An 18536-nucleotide genomic window follows, 5' to 3' on the forward strand; every position below is an offset into this window, starting at 1 on the left:
AGACCTACTCCCAAAATTATAGAAGACAATAAAGGCCAGAGCTCCCTTTCTGCCCTACGCAGAACACCTAGGGCTAGAATGGACCATTTTATTCTTTTGTATACACTGCAGCTTTGGATTATGTGCCTACATTACTCCTGCTATCCCCTTAACCAGTGTGGTGACCCAGTGTAGCGTAGTGGTTGTGGTGGTGGTGGTTGACTGAGTGTCTTAGGATGCAATCCTATGCATGTTTAGACAGAAAAAAAATCCTACAACTCCCAGCATGCCCCAGCCAGCATGGCTGACTGGGACATGCTAGGAGTTGTAGGACTTTTTTTCTGTCTAAACATACATGGGATTGCACCTTGAGTCACCTTTGTCTTTAAAAAGACTCAAGGTGATTTGCAATAAAATTAAAACATACATAATTTAAAATAGCTAGAAACAATTTCTATTAAAATCCCAAAACATAATAAAACAACTAAGACATCAGTACTGACCAGAACCACTGATGCACAAAAGCCCATCATATGGCTTCAAATGGTTAGAGTGTTGGACTGGCACTGGGGAGTTCTGAGTTCAAGTCCCCACTCAGCCATGAAGCTCACTGGGTGGTTTTGGCCCAGTTACTGCCTCTCAGACTAACTGACCTGACAGGGTTATTGGGAAGTAGATGTATGCCATCTTGGGCTCCTTGGAGGAGTTGTTCTTCAGTCCTAAGGATGGGGTTGTCCCATGGTTCCTAATGTACCTCAGACTGCTTTCCACAGTGGACCATCCCTGGCAGTCTAGCTCCTCATAGGTGGATGGGAATAAGATGCTTCCGTGGATTCTGCTCTCCTGAGGAGTTTTAGACGGCTGGATCAAAAGAACTGTAAATTGAACCCAAAGGGTCTTTATACTTATTTTTCTGGATTGCAGTCATCACCTTTTAATCTGGCAAGCGATGGACACTTCACCCCCTCGGTGGTTCAGAATGAAAACAGCAACAAGAGATTTGTTTGACTAATTGTATTCATGTGTATCTAGTTTTATTGTTTTATTTTAACTATTTAACATGGAGATGGAAATCCTATCCCAAATTATCATTAGAGCGTCTTATTAATCAAGGTAGCAATTCAAGTGGCGATGATGACAAACAAACAACCCTTAATAGCTCAGCCTTGATTTAACAAAAAAATTGCTAGTCCATAAGGCTTTTTGGTTTTAAAAACATGACAGTTACTAATCTTTTTATTTTGTTTTTTACAGAAAAGATGGCACCCCAAGCAGGGTCCTCAGGACTAGTTGGTTCACCACTGGAAACTGAAGAACAGCTAAAGAGGCGGATGATGGCCAAAAGGCAAAAAATAATTGCAGAAATGGTTCAGACGGAAAAAGACTACCTCAGTGATCTGGAACTGTGCATCAGAATAGTGGTTGAGCCCTTGAGAAGAAGGCAGGTAAGAAAGTCCTGGGTTACTAGGCAGGGGCAGGTATATGTTCCTGAGGAGAAATATCAGTTTGGTGTCTCTCTGCCCATCAGCAATCAGAAATAACTGCTGAATTGACAAGAAAGAACTTCCTGTGTTCCCATGGTTTTAATTCTCCATAGGTGTTCATTTGAACACTGCAGACAGAATTCTTGAAAGCCAAAACACCAATGTTGTTCCGCTAAAGAAAGCTGGTAACACCAACTTCCTTACATACCGAGCAGGAATGGCTTTGATTCATCTGGGAGAAATACAACAGATTAGGACCAAAGGGGTGGGGTGGGGGGCGCTAAATTGCTTCCACAATCCACTGCTTCTAATTAGTAAAATCCAGTGTAAGTCATACTTAGAGCAGGTTTACTCTAAGTAGGACTTCTGTTGGATTTTACCCAATAGCTTTTATTCCTTGGGTAAATAACAGGGTGAAATCTTTAGTGCTGTGTGCTGGAAAACATTAACAAATTAAAAATGCAATGACCACATGATCCCAACATTTCTAATACAATCCTCCGAGGCCTCGTTCGTAGATGCATGGACGTCACTTGATCTCTTTGCACTTGATGACTGTATATGCGATGACAGGCAGCTAAAAGAAGCAACACCATGGAAAAGCATTGTGTCTAAGGAAAGAAGAGAGTCGGGGCCTGTTTGGACGTAATGCTAGACTGCTGGGAAAATGTGCAGGTTTGAGGATTGAGCAGTCCTGTTCATGTAACATTAAACTATGGTTTATTGAAACAAGCCAAGATCAAACTAAGGTTTATGATCCTGGCTTGTTAATAAACCATAGTTTAAACTAACAAGAGTATGTTCTTTTCAGATGTAACAATAAACAGGGAAGTGGATGCTTCCAATTTCCTCCCTGTGGCTGCACCAAAGGAGAAGAAGGAAGGGGGAGTGTGCAAGCCTGAGACTCAAGCAAGCTCATTCATGTAACACTAAACGGTGGCTTACATGTACATCTGAATCAGGCCTTCATTTTATAGCTGTGTTGGCCCATTCAAACAGTCAAGTCACCACTAGTTGCTTCAGTCATCAAGGGATACACATGGCATGTATGAATCAGCACTTACACTGTATCGTGGGTGGCTTGAGCCTGCTTTGATTGCTCTTTTCCCCTGTCCCCCATTGGATAGTCAATCGCCATTTTGCTGGAAGCTCCCTTTCCCACTTTGTTCTGGCACAGTGACTGAAGGTTCTGAAAATGGGGCGAGAGTTCCAAGAATCTCTTCACACATTGAGAGGGTTGACATGTAATGTGAATCCATGATTTAGTACTCCATGCATGAACAGAAAGGGGACCAAGTGAAATGTCAGACTCATATACTCCCCCCTCTTCCTCCCTCACAGTTGGGTGGAAGAATACACCAACAATCAATTTCACTTTGCCCAATTCCTGGATTTTGTTATGTGCAAACCAGTAATTGTGGTATGAAATAAAATCTAGTCAGTTGCTAATGGTTGGTGCTGTTTAAAAAAAAATACACATTTTTAAATAGTTGCATGTTTTAACTGCAAGTCGCGATGGGGACACTATTTGGGCCAAAGGCCAACTCAGACATTTATAAATAAAATAATAAAAATATTAACAGTCCAGCTACAAACCCTGGCTTGTTCAGCTGGCTAGTTTAGCGAACTAATATTTACTTCAAAACATGATTCCTGGTTCAAACATAACAAGCCAGGAATTAGGCAAAGTGAAGCTGAATTCTGGTTTATTCCTCCTCCCAGCCACGCAAGAGGGGGGAGAGGGGAGCTGTTGAACCTCACTTCACGTAGGCTTTTTGCTTGTGGTTCAGCATGTGTGAGTGCAGCCATTGTTTTTAATGTGTACACATAACCTGTTTGACGTGCATATGTAAAGTCTGCCAATGGGAGTTTGATTTACCTGAATTCCCTTGAAGCCAAGGCCCTCCAAGATGTGGTGAAACTGTATAGGGAGGCATTTTTCTCCCTCTCTCATTATACTAGAATCCAGGATCATCCCATGAAGCTGACTGGTGGGAGATTCAGTACAGATAAAAGGAAGTTCTTCACATAGCACATAAACTATGGAAATGACTTCCACAAGACGTAGTGATGGCCACCAATTTGGATAGCTTTAAAAGGGAATTGGACAAATCCATGGAGGAGAAGGTTATCAATGGCTACTAGTCCAGATGACTATATGCGACCTCCAGTATCAGAGGCAGTATGCCGTTGTACACCAGTTGCTGGAGAACATGGGCGGGAGGGTGCTGTTGCACTCATGTCCTGCTTGTGGGTTTTCCGTGGGCAGCTGGTTGGTCACTGTGGTTTAGCGGAATAATGCAACCACACTAGTAGGGATTAATGCTTTGTTTTGTGTTCACAAAAAATACTGGATTTTCCTGGCTCCACCCCCCCACCCCCCGCCCCCCACTGCTTTTTTAAAAATGGAAGTAAAACGGACAGTGACATTAAGCACCCATAAACAACCGTGAGCGAGGAACGATGAGCACATAATAAAAGCCTCATCTAGAAAAGCTGTAGGGCTGCTCACCATAGGCCAGCAGTTTCCTCCTTCAGGATTTGGCTGGTCCTGACAGTGTTGAGGACAATTTAATCCTTTCCAGTGCAAGAAGCTTCTTCCTAAAGTAGCTGTACTGCTCAGACAAAGCCAGTATGGCTATATGAATGGTAACTGTGGGAAAATACTTTGCAGAGAAGCAAAATGAGTCCCAGGAGATTGTGCTTTAGACAGCGAAGCTAATGGAAGTGCTTACTACAATTATATCTTTTCATGCAGATTTTACTTTGCTGTTCTGTGGTGCAGCAGAGATTTCAAAGCTGTCTGGCTACCATTTAGACAGCACATGCTGGCTTTTTTTGAGCTATCAAGGCAAAACCCTGTTGGGAATCGTGGCACACTCTGCAGGCAGCAGCTTTCCCCTGCTGGTGTACAACAGGTGTGACAGACAAATTGCAACTTGTCAATGATCTGCACCACAATTGCATTCTTCTATCACCACAACTGCACTCTTCTATCATATCCTACCTTGAAGCTTATGCAGATAGTAGCCTCTCCTGTATCACAGTACAAACTTCTTCCTTGCCACAATTTTTACCAATTAGTTGTGCTCTCCTATAATCAGAGGAAGCACTGTTTAAAATGTCAGCACCTTAGCCATTGAATTTCTTAGCTTATCTGGCTCAGTGCAGAAGTAGCATGCTGGCACTTAACTAAGGTTAAAGGATCAGGATTAGGCCACTACCGTATTTGTTATGTACACAGCATCAATTGAAAGTCCAAAATTATGTGTTCTAAATGCAGTTTATCACTGCAAATATTTGAATCCCCATGTAAAACAATGTGCTTTACATAAAGGGCAACAACTTAGTACAAAAGCTTTTTGTGGTGTACACAACAGAAAGCCAGTGTGGCTAGACTGTTGGACTGGGAGTCAGAAGATCTGGGTTCTAGTCCCCACTCGGCCATGGAAGCTCACCGGGTGACTTTGGGCCAGTCACAGACTCTCAACCTCGCCTACCTCACAGGGTTGTTGCTGTCAGGATAAAATGGAGAGGAGATTTATGTACACCACCTCGAGTTCCTTAAGGAGAAAAAAAGGTGAGATATAAATGTAATAAACAAATAAATAAAATGAAGCCTACATTTCTATACACACTTCCCTGGGAATAAGCCCCATTGAACTCATTGGTATTTATTTCTAAACAGATATACATAGGATTGTGCTGTGGCAGGGAGGGACCCTAGAATTTGTTTGATAGTTGTAGATACTGCTTTTGCTTTTAAAGTCCCTCCAGACTTAGGATTCCAAAGATGAATAATTTTTTAAAAATCTATTAAGGTTGTTCCTAAAATGAATAACTGAACTGAGGCTGCTTTGAAGTTCCTAATGGATAAAAAATGTTACAGGTCTCTCTAACGAAAGATTACCTCTACTGGCAATTATTATAGTATATTGTTCCAGTTACTATAAGTTGCAATTTGATTCTTTAGGACTGTTTTCTGTAAGCGGCTGGGTAAATGCACAGTTCTGTTACTAATGAATACTAATGGCTGGGCATGTGTGAAAGGACTCATCTATCTTCCAAAATCAACATTGTTGTTAGCGTCACACATTACTCCCTATTGAGTATTCTAAGATTGCCACAGACTGACTCATTGTCTCTTCATCTTATAAGGAAACAGCACATATACCAAATAAAGGTGGGTTTCAAAAGATCCAAAAGAACCTATTTTGCTGGACAGGAACTGTGCCAAGTCTGTACATGTGATTTAGCTTACAGATTATAGTGATTTGTTCTCATTGCAAACCTCTTTAATTTTGCTCAGACATCATTGCTTTGATTTTACTCTCTGCATTTTAATTTTCATAAAATATATATGTTTACTATGTGAATATAATCTCTACATCTATAAAATGCATCATGGATGTATGGTTTTAAAGGAGGTGGCCCTTAAGGAATTGAATAATCAACCAAATCATTCACACACACGCCTCCCATTATTCCCTTTGGTTTTACTGTCGTTATGTCTGTGGCAACAGTGGAAACAAAAAGGAGGGGAAAGGCCCTTAATTGGGTTGGTCAATATACAGTTATAATATACTGTATAATACGATTTCACTTCTAGATGCATTCCAGAAGGAAAAGTTAGAAATAAATAGCTATTCTATGCATCTGATCAAGCATCCTACCATGAACTGCACCACCCTAAATATAATCATTTTCCTTTTTAACCTGCAAATGCAGCTTTTGTTCTAAAATTTATAAAAGGCAACTGTTGAAATTGCATGTTAGGGTATCAAAACAGTGTAGCAGGGAAGTGGTCGGCAACAAACATCAACCTCTTGTTTTTCTGACGGTTGCTGCCCAATGATTGTGTTTCACCCAGATTGCTAGGTTTGATGTGGATGGCTTATTTAGCAATGTCGAATCAGTCCATCAGATATCAACCAAACTGCTGTCGTTGTTGGAAGAAGCAACAGCGGACCTGGAGCCAGACACGCAAGTGATTGGTATGTTTGTTGTCTTCTTAGAGCTCTACAAAGCCGCATGGAAGAATGATAATGTGATAAAACGCCCATTTACCCCAATCCCAAGGCCACACCTTTTTTTCAAGCTGCCATTTCTTTCAGTAAATAAATGCAGGCCGGAGAAGAAACAATGGCCCTTCAACAGAACTAGGCCCATTATCATGGTGCCAGCCACAAATTCATGCCATGTGGAAAGGAACATTCCTACATGCTAGAGATAGAGGGACTAAAATCTCTTTCTGAGATTCCTCTTTATTGACATTGTATAAAGGAAGTTGTTTGCCCATAGTTCTAGAGAAAGAACCAAAAAACCCTCTGTTTTTTCTATTTTCAGTGGCCTACTTCTTACAGCAAGCATAACCTAACTTTAATGTGAAAACATCTCTCCCAATCCATTTTTTAAGACTAGGGAACAATTTTTTCTCCTTGCTATCCTCCCTTTTTATTTTTATTTTTATTTTTCAGCCTGATTAAGAGTTTCTATGAACTCAAATGCTTAACTTCGTTGTGACATTTCTTGGTCACATTAAGATTTTTTCCTAATGGAACAAACATGGCTACCTGAATTTTTTGTTTTATTTTTGAATCCTTTCCTAAACCCATATTTAAAAAAACAAACAAACCCAGATACAATAGTGGCCTCTGGAAGTGCTCTGATGACTTCTCGCCTGGATTACTGCAATGTGTTATACGTGGGGCTGCCTTTGAAAACAGTCCGGAAACGTCAGCTGGTTCAAAACAGGGCAACAAGATTGTTAACAGGGACTGGCCAATGAGCTCATATTATGCCGGTACTTTTCCAGCTGCACTGGCTGCCAGTCTATTTCCAGGCTGAATTCAAAGTGCTGGTATTAACATTCAAAGCCCTAAACGGCTTGGGGCCAGGTTATCTGAAGGATCTCCTCCTCCCATATGTGCCTGCTCAGACCCTAAGATCATCCTCAGCAGCCCTTCTCCGTGAGCACCTGCCAAAGGAAGTGAGGTGGGTGGCTACTAGGAGGAGGGCCTTTTCTGCTGTGGCACCCCAGCTGTGGAATGAGCTCCCTAGTGAGGTTCACCTGGCACCTACGTTGTATTCCTTCTGGCGCCAGGTGAAGACCTTTTTATTTTCCCAGGCATTTTAGCATTTTAGCTTTCTAGACTTTTAGCTTTGCTGTTTTAAATCTGTATTTTAAATCCCTGCATTGCTGCTAGGTTTTATTCTGGTTTTATTCTGGTTGTATTGTTATATTGTGGCTTTAAAGTTTTTTATATTTTAATGTTTTTATATTTTATATTGTTTTACTGTACGCTTTTTGGTTTTAATTTTTTTGAACCGCTCAGAGAGCTTCAGCTATTGGGCGGTATAGAAATGAAATGAAATGAATGAATGAATGAATGAATAAATAAATAAATAAATAAATAAGAGGAAAGGCCTCTCCTTTTTCTGCTCTACCTCTTCTTCCCCTTTCACTCTGATATAACTGCCTTTGATGACAGGACAAGAGTAAGCGGGTGCTTCCATATACACATGCACATTTAGAAAAAGCGCATGCTGTCCTGGTTGATCTTCAGAATGCAAGTGAGGAATTGCAGGCTAAAATGTTCCTTCCTTTTAAAAAGTCCCTTGTACATAGAAAACTAGCACAGGAGACAGTGTGCTAGAAGTGTGCTAGGTTTCTACATGCAGGGAGTTTGTATGTTTCTAAATGTGGAAATGAGCCTTGTAAAGAAGCCCCGCAAGAAAAGTTAATAGCCTGTAAAAAAAAAAAAAATCACTAGCCAGCTAAGAGGCTTATAGCCTTCATTTCCATGCTGGTTACAGAGGAAAGAGGTTTCCTTCGTCCACAGCGAGCACAGAAACCAAACTGGCTGGTAGAAGAGGGACAGAGTGATATGTCTCTCCCCCTTCAGCCTGCTTACTCAGCTGCATGAAATTCCTGATTGCCTATGGCCACTTGCACCACCACCACCCTTCTTTTAGAAGTGGGACATTCTCAGAAAGGCTGTACCACATGGCTTTCTGAATGTGTAGACAGACTTTCAGTTATGCTAGAGCAGGGGTGCACAATGTTTTCAGCCCTGAAGGCCACATTTGGCAGCTGCTAAAAAAGCGAATGCAGTGTTAAGCTGCATTGACAGATGCATAGTGTCCAGATCATGGGAAGGAATAGTTCCTCTCTATTTGGCTGCATTTGAAGTGCTGTGTCCCATTCTGGGCACCACATTTTAAGAAAGATATTGACTAACTGAAGTGTGTCCAGAGAAGAGCAACCAGGATGGTCAGAAGTTTGGAAAGCAAGTCCTATGAGGAACAGTTGAAAGAGCTGGCTATCTTTAGTCTGGAAAAGGGATGTTTAAGGGGAGACAGGATGTTGTTGTTGTTGTTGTTCAGTCGTTCAATCATGTCCGACTCTTCGTGACCCCATGGACCATAGCACGCCAGGCCTTCCTGTCCTGCGCTCTCTCCCGGAGCGTGCTCAAGTTCATATTCATTGCATCCGTGATGCTATCTAGCCATCTCATCCTCTGCCGTCCCCTTCTCCTTTTGCCTTCAGTCTTCCCCAGCATCAGGGTCTTTTCCAGGGAGTTTTCTCTTCGCGTTAGGTGGCCAAAATATTGGAGCTTCAGCTTCAGTATCTGTCCTTCCAATGAGCACTCAGGGTTGATTTCCTTTAGGATGGACTGATTTGACCTCCTTGCAGTCCAGGGGACACGTAAGAGTCTTCTCCAGCACCACAGTTCGAAAGCATCAATTCTTCGGCGCTCAGCCTTCCTTATAGTCCAGCTCTCACAGCCATACATTACTACTGGGAAAACCATAGCTTTGATTAGACGGACCTTTGTCGGCAAGGTGATGTCTCTGCTTCTTACTATGCTGTCTAGGTTGCCCATAGCTTTCCTCCCAAGGAGCAAGCGTCTTTTAATTTCATGGCTACAGTCACCGTCTGCGGTGATCTTGGAGCCCAAGAAAGTAAAATCTGTCACTGCTTCCATTTCTTCCCCTTCTATATGCCAGGAAGTGATAGGGCCATATGCCATGATCTTAGTTTTTTTAATGTTGAGTTTCAAACCAGCTTTTGCACTCTCCTCTTTCACCCTCAACAAGAGGCTTTTGAGATCCTCTTCGCTTTCTGCCATTAGGGTGGTATCGTCTGCATATCGGAGGTTGTTGATAATTCTCCCGGCAGTCTTAATTCCGACCTCTGATTCATCCAACCCGGCATTTCTCATGATGTACTCTGCATATAAGTTAAATAAGCAGGGTGACAATATGCAGCCTTGTCGTACTCCTTTCCCAATTTTGAACCAATCGGTTGTTCCATGTCTGGTTCTTACTGTTGCTTCTTGACCCTCGTACAGGTTTCTCAGGAGACAGGTAAGGTGGTCTGGTACTCCCATCACTTTCAGAATTTGCCACAGTTTGTTGTGATCCACACAATCAACGGCTTTAGCGTAGTCAATGAAGCAGAAATAGACGTTTTTCTGGAATTCTCTTGCTTTCTCCATGATGCAGCGAATGTTGGCGATTTGATCTCTAGTTCCTCTGCCTCTTCTAAACCCAGCTTGTACTTCCGGTAGTTCTCGGTTCGCATACTGCTGAAGCCTAGCTTGTAGGATTTTGAGCATCACCTTGCTGGCATGTGAAATGAGCGCAATTGTGCGGTAGTTTGAACACTCTTTGGCGTCGCCCTTCTTTGGAATTGGAATGTAAACTGACCTTTTCCAGTCTTGTGGCCACTGTTGAGTGTTCCAGATTTGTTGGCATATTGAATGCAGCACTTTAACAGCATCATCTTTTAGGATTTTAAATAGCTTGGCTGGAATACTGTCATCTCCGCTAGCTTTGTTGTTACTAATGCTTCCTAAGGCCCACTTGACTTCACTCTCTAGGATGTCCGGCTCAAGTTCAGTGACCGCACTATCATGGCTATCAGGGACATTCAGATCTTTCCTGTATAGTTCTTCTGTGTATTCTTGCCACCTCTTCTTAATCTCATCTGCTTCTGTTAGGTCCCTGCCTTCTTTGTCCTTTATCATGCCCGTCTTTGCACAAAACGTTCCCTTGAGATCTCCAATTTTCTTGAAGAGATCTCTAGTCTTTCCCAATCTGTTGTTTTCCTCTATTTCTTTGCATTGTTCATTTAAGAAGGCCTTCTTGTCTCTCCTTGCTATTCTCTGGAACTCTGCATTCAGTTGGGTATATCTTCCCCTTTCTCCCTTGCTTTTCGCTTCCCTTCTTTCGTGAGCTACTTGTAAAGCCTCATCAGACAGCCACTTGGCTTTCTTGCATTTCTTTTTCTTTGGGATGGATTTCGTTGCTGCCTCCTGAACAATGTTACGGACCTCCGTCCATAGTTCCTCAGGCACTCTGTCTATCAGGTCTAATCCCTGAAATCTATTCCTCACCTCTACTGTATATTCATCAGGGATATGATTTAGGTCATACCTGAACGGTTTAGTGGTTTTCCCGACGTTCTTCAATTTAAGCCGAAATTTTGCAAGAAGCAGCTCATGATCTGAGCCACAGTCAGCTCCAGGTCTTGTTTTGACTGACTGTATGGAGCTTCTCCATCTTTGGCTGCAAAGGACATAATCAATCTGATTTCGATATTGACCATCTGGTGACGTCCATGTGTAGAGTCGCCTCTTGTGCTGTTGGAAAAGAGTGTTTGCTATGATCAGCATGTTCTCTTGGCAAAACTCTATTAGCTTTTGTCCTGCTTCATTTTGTACACCAAGGCCATGCCTGCCTGTTATCCCGGTGATTTCTTGACTTCCTACTTTAGCATTCCAATCCCCTATGATGAAGAGGACATCTTTTTTTGATGTTAGTTCTAGAAGGTGTTGTAGGTCTTCATAGAACCGATCAACCTCAGCTTCTTCGGCCTCAGTGGTTGGGGCATAGACTTGAATTACTGTGATGTTGAATGGTTTGCCTTGGATTCGTACTGAGATCATTCTATCATTTTTAAGATTGTACCCCAGTACTGCTTTTCCCACCCTTTTGTTGACTATGAGTGCTACTCCATTTCTTCTAAGGGATTCTTGCCCACAATAGTAGATATGATGGTCACCTGAATTAAATTCGCCCATGCCTGTCCATTTTAGTTCGCTGATTCCCAAGATGTCGATGTTCAATCTTGCCATCTCATGTTTGACCACCTCCAGCTTACCTTGATTCATTGATCTGACATTCCAGGTTCCTAAACAATATTGTTCTTTACAGCATCGGATTTTCTTTTCACCGCCAGACACATCCACAGCTGAGTGTCCTTTCGGCTTTGGCCCAGCCGCTTCACTCTTTCTGGCGCTACTTGGAAATACCCTCTGCTCTTCCCCAGTAGCATATTGGACACCTTCCGACCTGAGGGGCTTATCTTCCGGCGTCATCTCTTTTAGCCTTGTGATACATTCCATGGGGTTTTCTTGGCAAGAATACTGGAGTGGGTTGCCATTTCCTTCTCCAGTGGACCACATTTTGTCAGAACTCTCTGCCATGACCTGTCCGTCTTGGGTGGCCCTGCACGGCATAGCTTATGGCTTCACTGAGTTACGCAAGCCCCTTCGCCACAACAAGGCAGTGATCCATGAAGGGGGGAGACAGGATAGCGGTCTTCAAATACCTGAAAGGCTGTCATGGAAAAGATGGAGCAGATGTGTTCTCTATTCCTCCAAAGGGCTGGACAAGAGCCAAAGGGTGGAAAGAGCAGGGAAGTAGATTTTGGTAAACCTTAGGAGAAATGTCCTTACAGTGAGAGTGGTTCAGCTGTAGAACAGATTTCCTCAGGAGACGGTGGCTTCGCTTTCACGGGACGTATATAAGCAGAGACTGGATGGCCATCTGTCAGGGATGCTGCAGTTGCTTTCTGCAGCTGGGGTGTGGACTAGATGATCTCCAAAGTACCTTCCAACTCTAGGATTCATGTGATGCTGACTCAGGAGCGGTGGGCTGCATGCGTACACACACATACAAACACACATACTCACAACATACACTTTTCAGCCATCCTGATACAAATCCCTCTTTTGGTGGTGCCAATGATGGGAAGAGCCATCTGTATTAGGATCTCTGTGGAAGGCGGTGGATAAAAGGTTAGCAGTCAGCTGTGGTGCATTTGTATGGGGGCTCAGGGCACGTGTGTGTGTGTGGATGGGGTGCCATTGGGTTGTGCACCCCTGTGCTAGAGGAAGCATGAATTCAGAAAGACTCACTATGACACCCCCAGTTTGGGAACAGCAGAGGAGGAGAAATTCATGTCCAACCACAGCTAATTATTCATGTTGTGCCGAAAATTTCTCCCACATTTGTTTTGACCATTCTCATTCAATTTGATAGAAAATAAATTAAATGGTGAAGAACATTTTGGAGAAATTCTCATAGGTTAGGTTTGGGTTTCTTGTGTTTACCTTACTCAGGAGGTGGCTGAGTATGTGCAAGTATCCCGTTTTCATTGTACAATAATCTCTCTGGCAACCTGTAGCCTCCCTGACTTCCCACACTTCAATTAAAGACTGGAGGAAGACATAATCAGATAATTCCTCTGGTAGGTCTTCTTCAGTTCATGAAGCACAGGCAGCCTGGGAGGTTGCAGAGCAATAGAGAGATGTGTAATAGAAAGAAAATACACACACAGCACCCTTGGCCACCTCGCAGTGATTAGGTAAGCTCAGAAACACCACAAAAAATAAATTACAAAACACCCTGAGAATGAGGCAAAACAATGGAAGCCTCTTTCATGGAGGAAGAAAAAGTTCAGGAAGTTTGAGGACAAATTTTGGTATAGCACTAGTTCCACCAATTCCCTGAAGCTAGACACAACACTGCCCCCCACACACACCTGCATTGTGGTGGATGCAAAATGCGGGCCAGCCTGCCAACACAGCTGATGCTGTTGTCACTTGCAGCGGCAGCACAAGACTCCCCAAAACCCTCGCAAAAAAAGAAAGAAGCTGCCTACAAGCCCTGCCAATGGGGAGCCCTGCCTGTGAGAAATTGCTGAGAATTTCTCCTCCCCCTGGAAAAATGTGGTGAAATTGTCCCTGCAGTTTCTCTGCCCACAAACAGGGCAGAGAATTTAAAGAGGCCGCTTGCACTCAGCTCTGTTAATTATACAGTAGAATTGCTTCTTGAGACAGTCTTCTCCTGCAACATCCAGTCTAACTAAATGCTTCTGCTATGTTGTTGTCGTTGTTGTTGTTCTTGCTGAATTCAAAGCAAGTGATGTGAGTGGTTGAGAGAGGGAGACAGCTCTCTCTCTTGCGCGCTCTCCCTCTCTCTCTGTTTGTGTGGCTGAAGTATAAAGGACATGGCCTCATTTAACCATATCCATATGCACATCATCTTTAGTGAAAGCTGCACATTTGACCTGTTGTCAATTGAGTTCACCTCTCTGGACTTGGCATTCATCTCAGTCATTAGGCACAAAGGAAAATCAGAGGGTGAATTGTTTTGCCCCCAAATTAGCCACAGGCCCAAGGAAATGTGCTGTAGAGATGTGCTGCTGCTCTGAAGAAAGTAATATTCTTTGCAAGCCTATGTGCAGCTGATGTATCAGAGATGAGGACACGTTTACTACTGTTACTAGACTGCATCAACACATAATGGAAAATAGTTACATTGTCAGGAAACTGTTTGCTCACACAGCCAAAGAATAGGACTACCCTCTCTTCTTGCTGGCCTTTCTTCCTTTCTTCCTTCCTTCCTTCCTTCCTTCCTTCCTTCCTTCCTTCTTCTCCTGTGCCTTTAACAGCAGCCTCACATGCAAAAATTAAATAAGTGTTTTGTGTGTGTTAGACATTGAAGGAGGAGAGGAAAACACACCTTTACCCCAGAAGTGCAAAAAGGACGCACAATTCACTCCAATGTCCTCTTTCGCACTTCCTAATAACACACAAAGTATTCCAGGGGCACCAAGAGGAGGAAGAGAAGCAAATATTTTTAATATGGGTGTGATCTTTCTCTAAGTTCCTCATACAACAATTGCTACAATTTCTAATTAAAAACACGCACGCACGCACACAATGGCTATGATTTTTGTTCCTATACTAAAAAAAGGAAAAGCACTGATTCTGCTTGAAAACAAGACGTCTGGAGAGCACACACCTTGCTTGGAAGAACAGTCAGGTTCCCAGAGCCCTCCCGGGAGCGCAATTCTACTTGTAAACAAAGTGTGCCCTCCCCACACACCTTCTTTTCAAGCAGAATGAGATGCCTTTTTTTTTGCTGCTGTCGGCAGTGCGGCAGCAAATTCATCAGCAGCAGTGGCAATCAGTTCCAGGAGGTGGGGGCAATGCAGCCCTTACTAACGAATCACACCATCATGAGATTTAAAAGGGAAGCTGCCACTTACACAGTGGTATTCTTGGCTTCATGCAATATTTTACAACTGAATATGGCCAAAAAAAGAAATGGAGCTAAGCTGGACTAGACAGCCCTTCAAATAGCAGACTGTCATGATGGCCATTTAAACAGAGAGCTGTTCTCTGTGAAGTAGGTCACACGGCCACCGCAAATGAGGAGGCGCAACAGATCTCATGGAGAAGAGCATCCAACACTCAGCACCACTGCTGGGATGGCCCTGTCTTTTGTACCTGCCCATCTGATCTTATGAGTAGGTAGGATAGAGAGCAGGACTTCCAAGACTAATCATAAAAGTCAGGCAGGTTCATATATTTGAAGAGGTCCTTAAAGTATCTGACAATGAGTTTTGTTTTTTTGGCTTTTGTTTCTGCTTTCCACTTTAACAGGGCAAGTGTTTTTGCAGATTAAAGACCAATTAGAAGATGCATATAAAATCTACTGTTACCACCATGATGATGCCCACATCCTGCTGGAATCCTATGAAAAGGATGAAGATCTGAAGCAACATATAAGAGACTGCCTACAGTCCTTAAAGTAAGAACTTCCCAAGTGGCTATTTCCATCTCTTGCCCATTGCTTGATAGGAGAGACCTTCAACAGCTGTAAATTAAATATCTGCTATCAATCCAGAATTTTATGAAGTTTACTAGGAGTGCATGCTTATGCTGCTTTCCTGGAAACATGAATATATTTCTCTGTCATGAGATCCAACATGGAAAGAATCTACAAGATGCCATCAACGCAGGCTTTCTAGGGTAGTTGCTTCAAGGGAGTGCCAGTCTTAAACTCCAGCATTCCATCTTTTAAAATGCTGTGAATTACATCGGCAAATAATTTAACTTATCACCATAATAAAATCCTTAACCCCCAGTATGTAAAACTGTCCATAAATATATTGGGGCTTTTTTCTTTCTTTTCTCAAATCCTTTTTCATCACAGTACCTCACTTTATGTACTGCTTTTTCAGGAAGCCGTTGGACCAGATTTATAGAAAGCTTTTGGCTTCTGTATATCTGTTGCCCCAAAAAATCTAGAGCATCTGCAAACAAATCTTATTAGCAAGCTGCCTTGGTGAATGCAGTCCAGAGGTGCAGTTCGCTAAGCATTCAATGGGCTTTGCAAGGGAACAATGTTTGGAAGTTAGCACTCTTTGCTGCCCAATCTTAAACATGTCTGCTCAGAAGTAAGCCCCACTGAACCAGTTTGGACATAATGCTAAACCATAGTTTAGCGTTATGAGAATGACCCTAGGTGAGCTTTGAGCTTATGGCTGCAAGGAATATTTTGAGAGCTTTCACTTCTGTTTTAGATTTACTGCTGCTTACCGTGTTGTTCAGACACAACAAACTGTGCTTAATCTTAATTATAGTTTGTTAAAACAACCCAACTTTAAACCATAGTTTAAGCAGTTGGCTTGTTTCAGCAAATTATAGTTAAAATTAATCACAATTTAGAGTTTTGATGTGTCGTTAAACTATGATGAATCTAAAACAGAAGTGAAAACATCCAGTGTCCTAATCGCAGCTGCACTGAAGGACCAAAGGGGGGAGTGTGCGGTCCTCAGGATAAGCTTGTTGAGAGGCTTATCCTTGTAACACTAAACCATGGTTTAGCATTACATGCAAACCAGGTCACTGAGTTTAATGTATGCAGAGTTAGGATCAGGCTGCTGATATAGATTTTCTTAGGTGAATGCTAATAACTCTGTATTTTTTCTTATTGGCAGAAAAATATACGAAGAAGGGTAAGTTCCATATTTCTTTTTATTACATTTTTATCCTCCCCTTCATCAAAGTTGCTGAGGGCTGCATATATGATGTCTGCCTTTCATTGTATCCTCACAATAACCCTGTGAGGTAGGTTAAGCTGAGGCTGAATGGCCCAAGGTCACCCAGATATGGTTGAATGGGGATTTGAACCTAGGTCAATTCTGGTCAAAGGACAACACTCCAGCTACCTTATTACACTGATGGTCACGCCTGTGCTTTGTTTAAAAATGCAAAGCAACATGTTGTACAAAACACCTATTTAAAATAAAATTCTTAATATTGGAAAGCTACCTGAAAATATTCTGGTGGTGCATTACTTTAGCAAAGCAAAGCAATTAACTTGTTGCAATGGCATAAAAATATAGGGTATATCTGCAACAGTATGGACATTATTTAAGCCTTGCATTTTCCCATGTCTGATTGCGCTACTGAACTACTACTCCAGACTTTCAAATCATCTGGATTTGGGGGCTGCCTGGTCTGGTTCTCACATTTTTGAGAGATGGGTGTTGTTCTCTCTTGCCCCAGTCTAGCAAGGGGGGCATGCATAATGTCTGCATATGTATCCTGAGGTGGTAGAGGAGTTACACAGGCTGCATGTACATAGCACTGTCTAAGAATCAGTGCGCGTACTGATCAGCTGTTCAAGAGGGGATGAGCAGTGTTAAGTCCCTCCCCTCCCCCCACCCCACCCCAAACTCCTTCTCTCCACTGAACAGTTGACCAGTGTGACTGCAAGTCCGCGAGGGCTATTTGTGTGCACAATTAACCAGGCCCATGTTTAGGGACTGTATAACACATGGGTCTGTTAGGTCGCAATCCTGTGAAGATAGTTGGCAGCCTCCAAACTCGTAGGCTGCCGAATATCCCATGCAAGGGCAGTGGCGATCTTCGCCTCTGATCTCCAGCTGCCCAGCATTTCTGCTAGATGGGCAATTTTGCCTGTCTAGCAGCAGCACTTTGGAGGGGGAGTGAAGGAGGCTGGAGCAGCCACAGGAAACATTGTATGGCCGCCACTGCAGTCTCCTCCGCGCCCCCAGGAATACCCCCTTTTCCTGTCTTCACGCTCCGTTTCTGAGCGTGGAGACGTAGCCATACCTGCACTGGCTATGAGGGGCAGGGGGCGGGAAGCACAGTTTCTGGACTCTGAGATTGGAGCCCTGTTCTGACCTCGAAGCCCAGAAACTGAACAATCCTATGTCCCCCCAGATGCTGTCAAGGAGTCATAGGATTGCTCATTAAGTCTGTCTTTCCTTCCCACTCTTTCTTTAGCATGCATGTCCACACACAAACTCCTATCACTGTTCTTGCCTTTAAATCCTAGGGTAACATTTCAATGATCTGCATGTGCCATTTTGAGATCTAGAGGAAACACCCTTATAAAAAGTCTTTAGAATTGTGGGAAACACTTTTAAATTCACCTAACTCAGCCTGAGCATCATCAGTATAATGTTATGAGATGGTGAGTGTCTTTCATCATCTCTTACATAACCAGTTCCACAATCTAGGGCCAGTTCATGGGGGGTTCTAGTATGTATCATCTTCCCATGTTGTGGTGCAGGAGTAAGTCTTGGGCGGGTACACACCCCTTATTGTGTGTAGAATGTCATCTGTGACCCAGAATATGGGCAATCTGTCCACATCTTTTTTTATAACGGATGAATTGTACACAGTATGCATGTGTTAATGTTTCACGTTACATATGAGATGCTACGTAGTGGGGAGGGGAACAAACCTGACATTCTTGCCCAAACGTGTCCCACCACATGAAGACACACATGTATGCATGTATACATACCAGGGATCTAGTTATCCTGAAATCTTTCAACATTACTTAGATTAAGTCAATAAGAAAACCAGTTGAGGCTCAAGCTTAATAGGTTTGCGTAAATCTGTAGTCCTGTAGTCTGTAGTCCTGTGTTCATCTATGTGGGTGCACGTCCCACTG

The 18536-nt window shown here is 42.9% G+C and overlaps 1 protein-coding gene across 1 annotated transcript in view; it reads left to right on the forward strand.

Moving 5' to 3' along the window:
- ARHGEF38 (Rho guanine nucleotide exchange factor 38) overlaps positions 1-18536 on the forward strand; it is a 79117-nt gene that overhangs the window by 18090 nt on the left and 42491 nt on the right. The window contains exons 2-5 of the mRNA XM_084855764.1: positions 1234-1424; positions 6334-6457; positions 15206-15353; positions 16546-16563. Of these exons, the coding sequence (XP_084711890.1) occupies positions 1234-1424; positions 6334-6457; positions 15206-15353; positions 16546-16563 (481 nt within the window). The remainder of the gene's footprint in view (positions 1-1233; positions 1425-6333; positions 6458-15205; positions 15354-16545; positions 16564-18536) is intronic.

The sequence above is a fragment of the Heloderma suspectum genome, chromosome 5 (assembly GCF_057233095.1).
Source record: "Heloderma suspectum isolate Gila_16-S chromosome 5, 16-S_ref, whole genome shotgun sequence".
NCBI lineage: Eukaryota > Metazoa > Chordata > Lepidosauria > Squamata > Helodermatidae > Heloderma > Heloderma suspectum.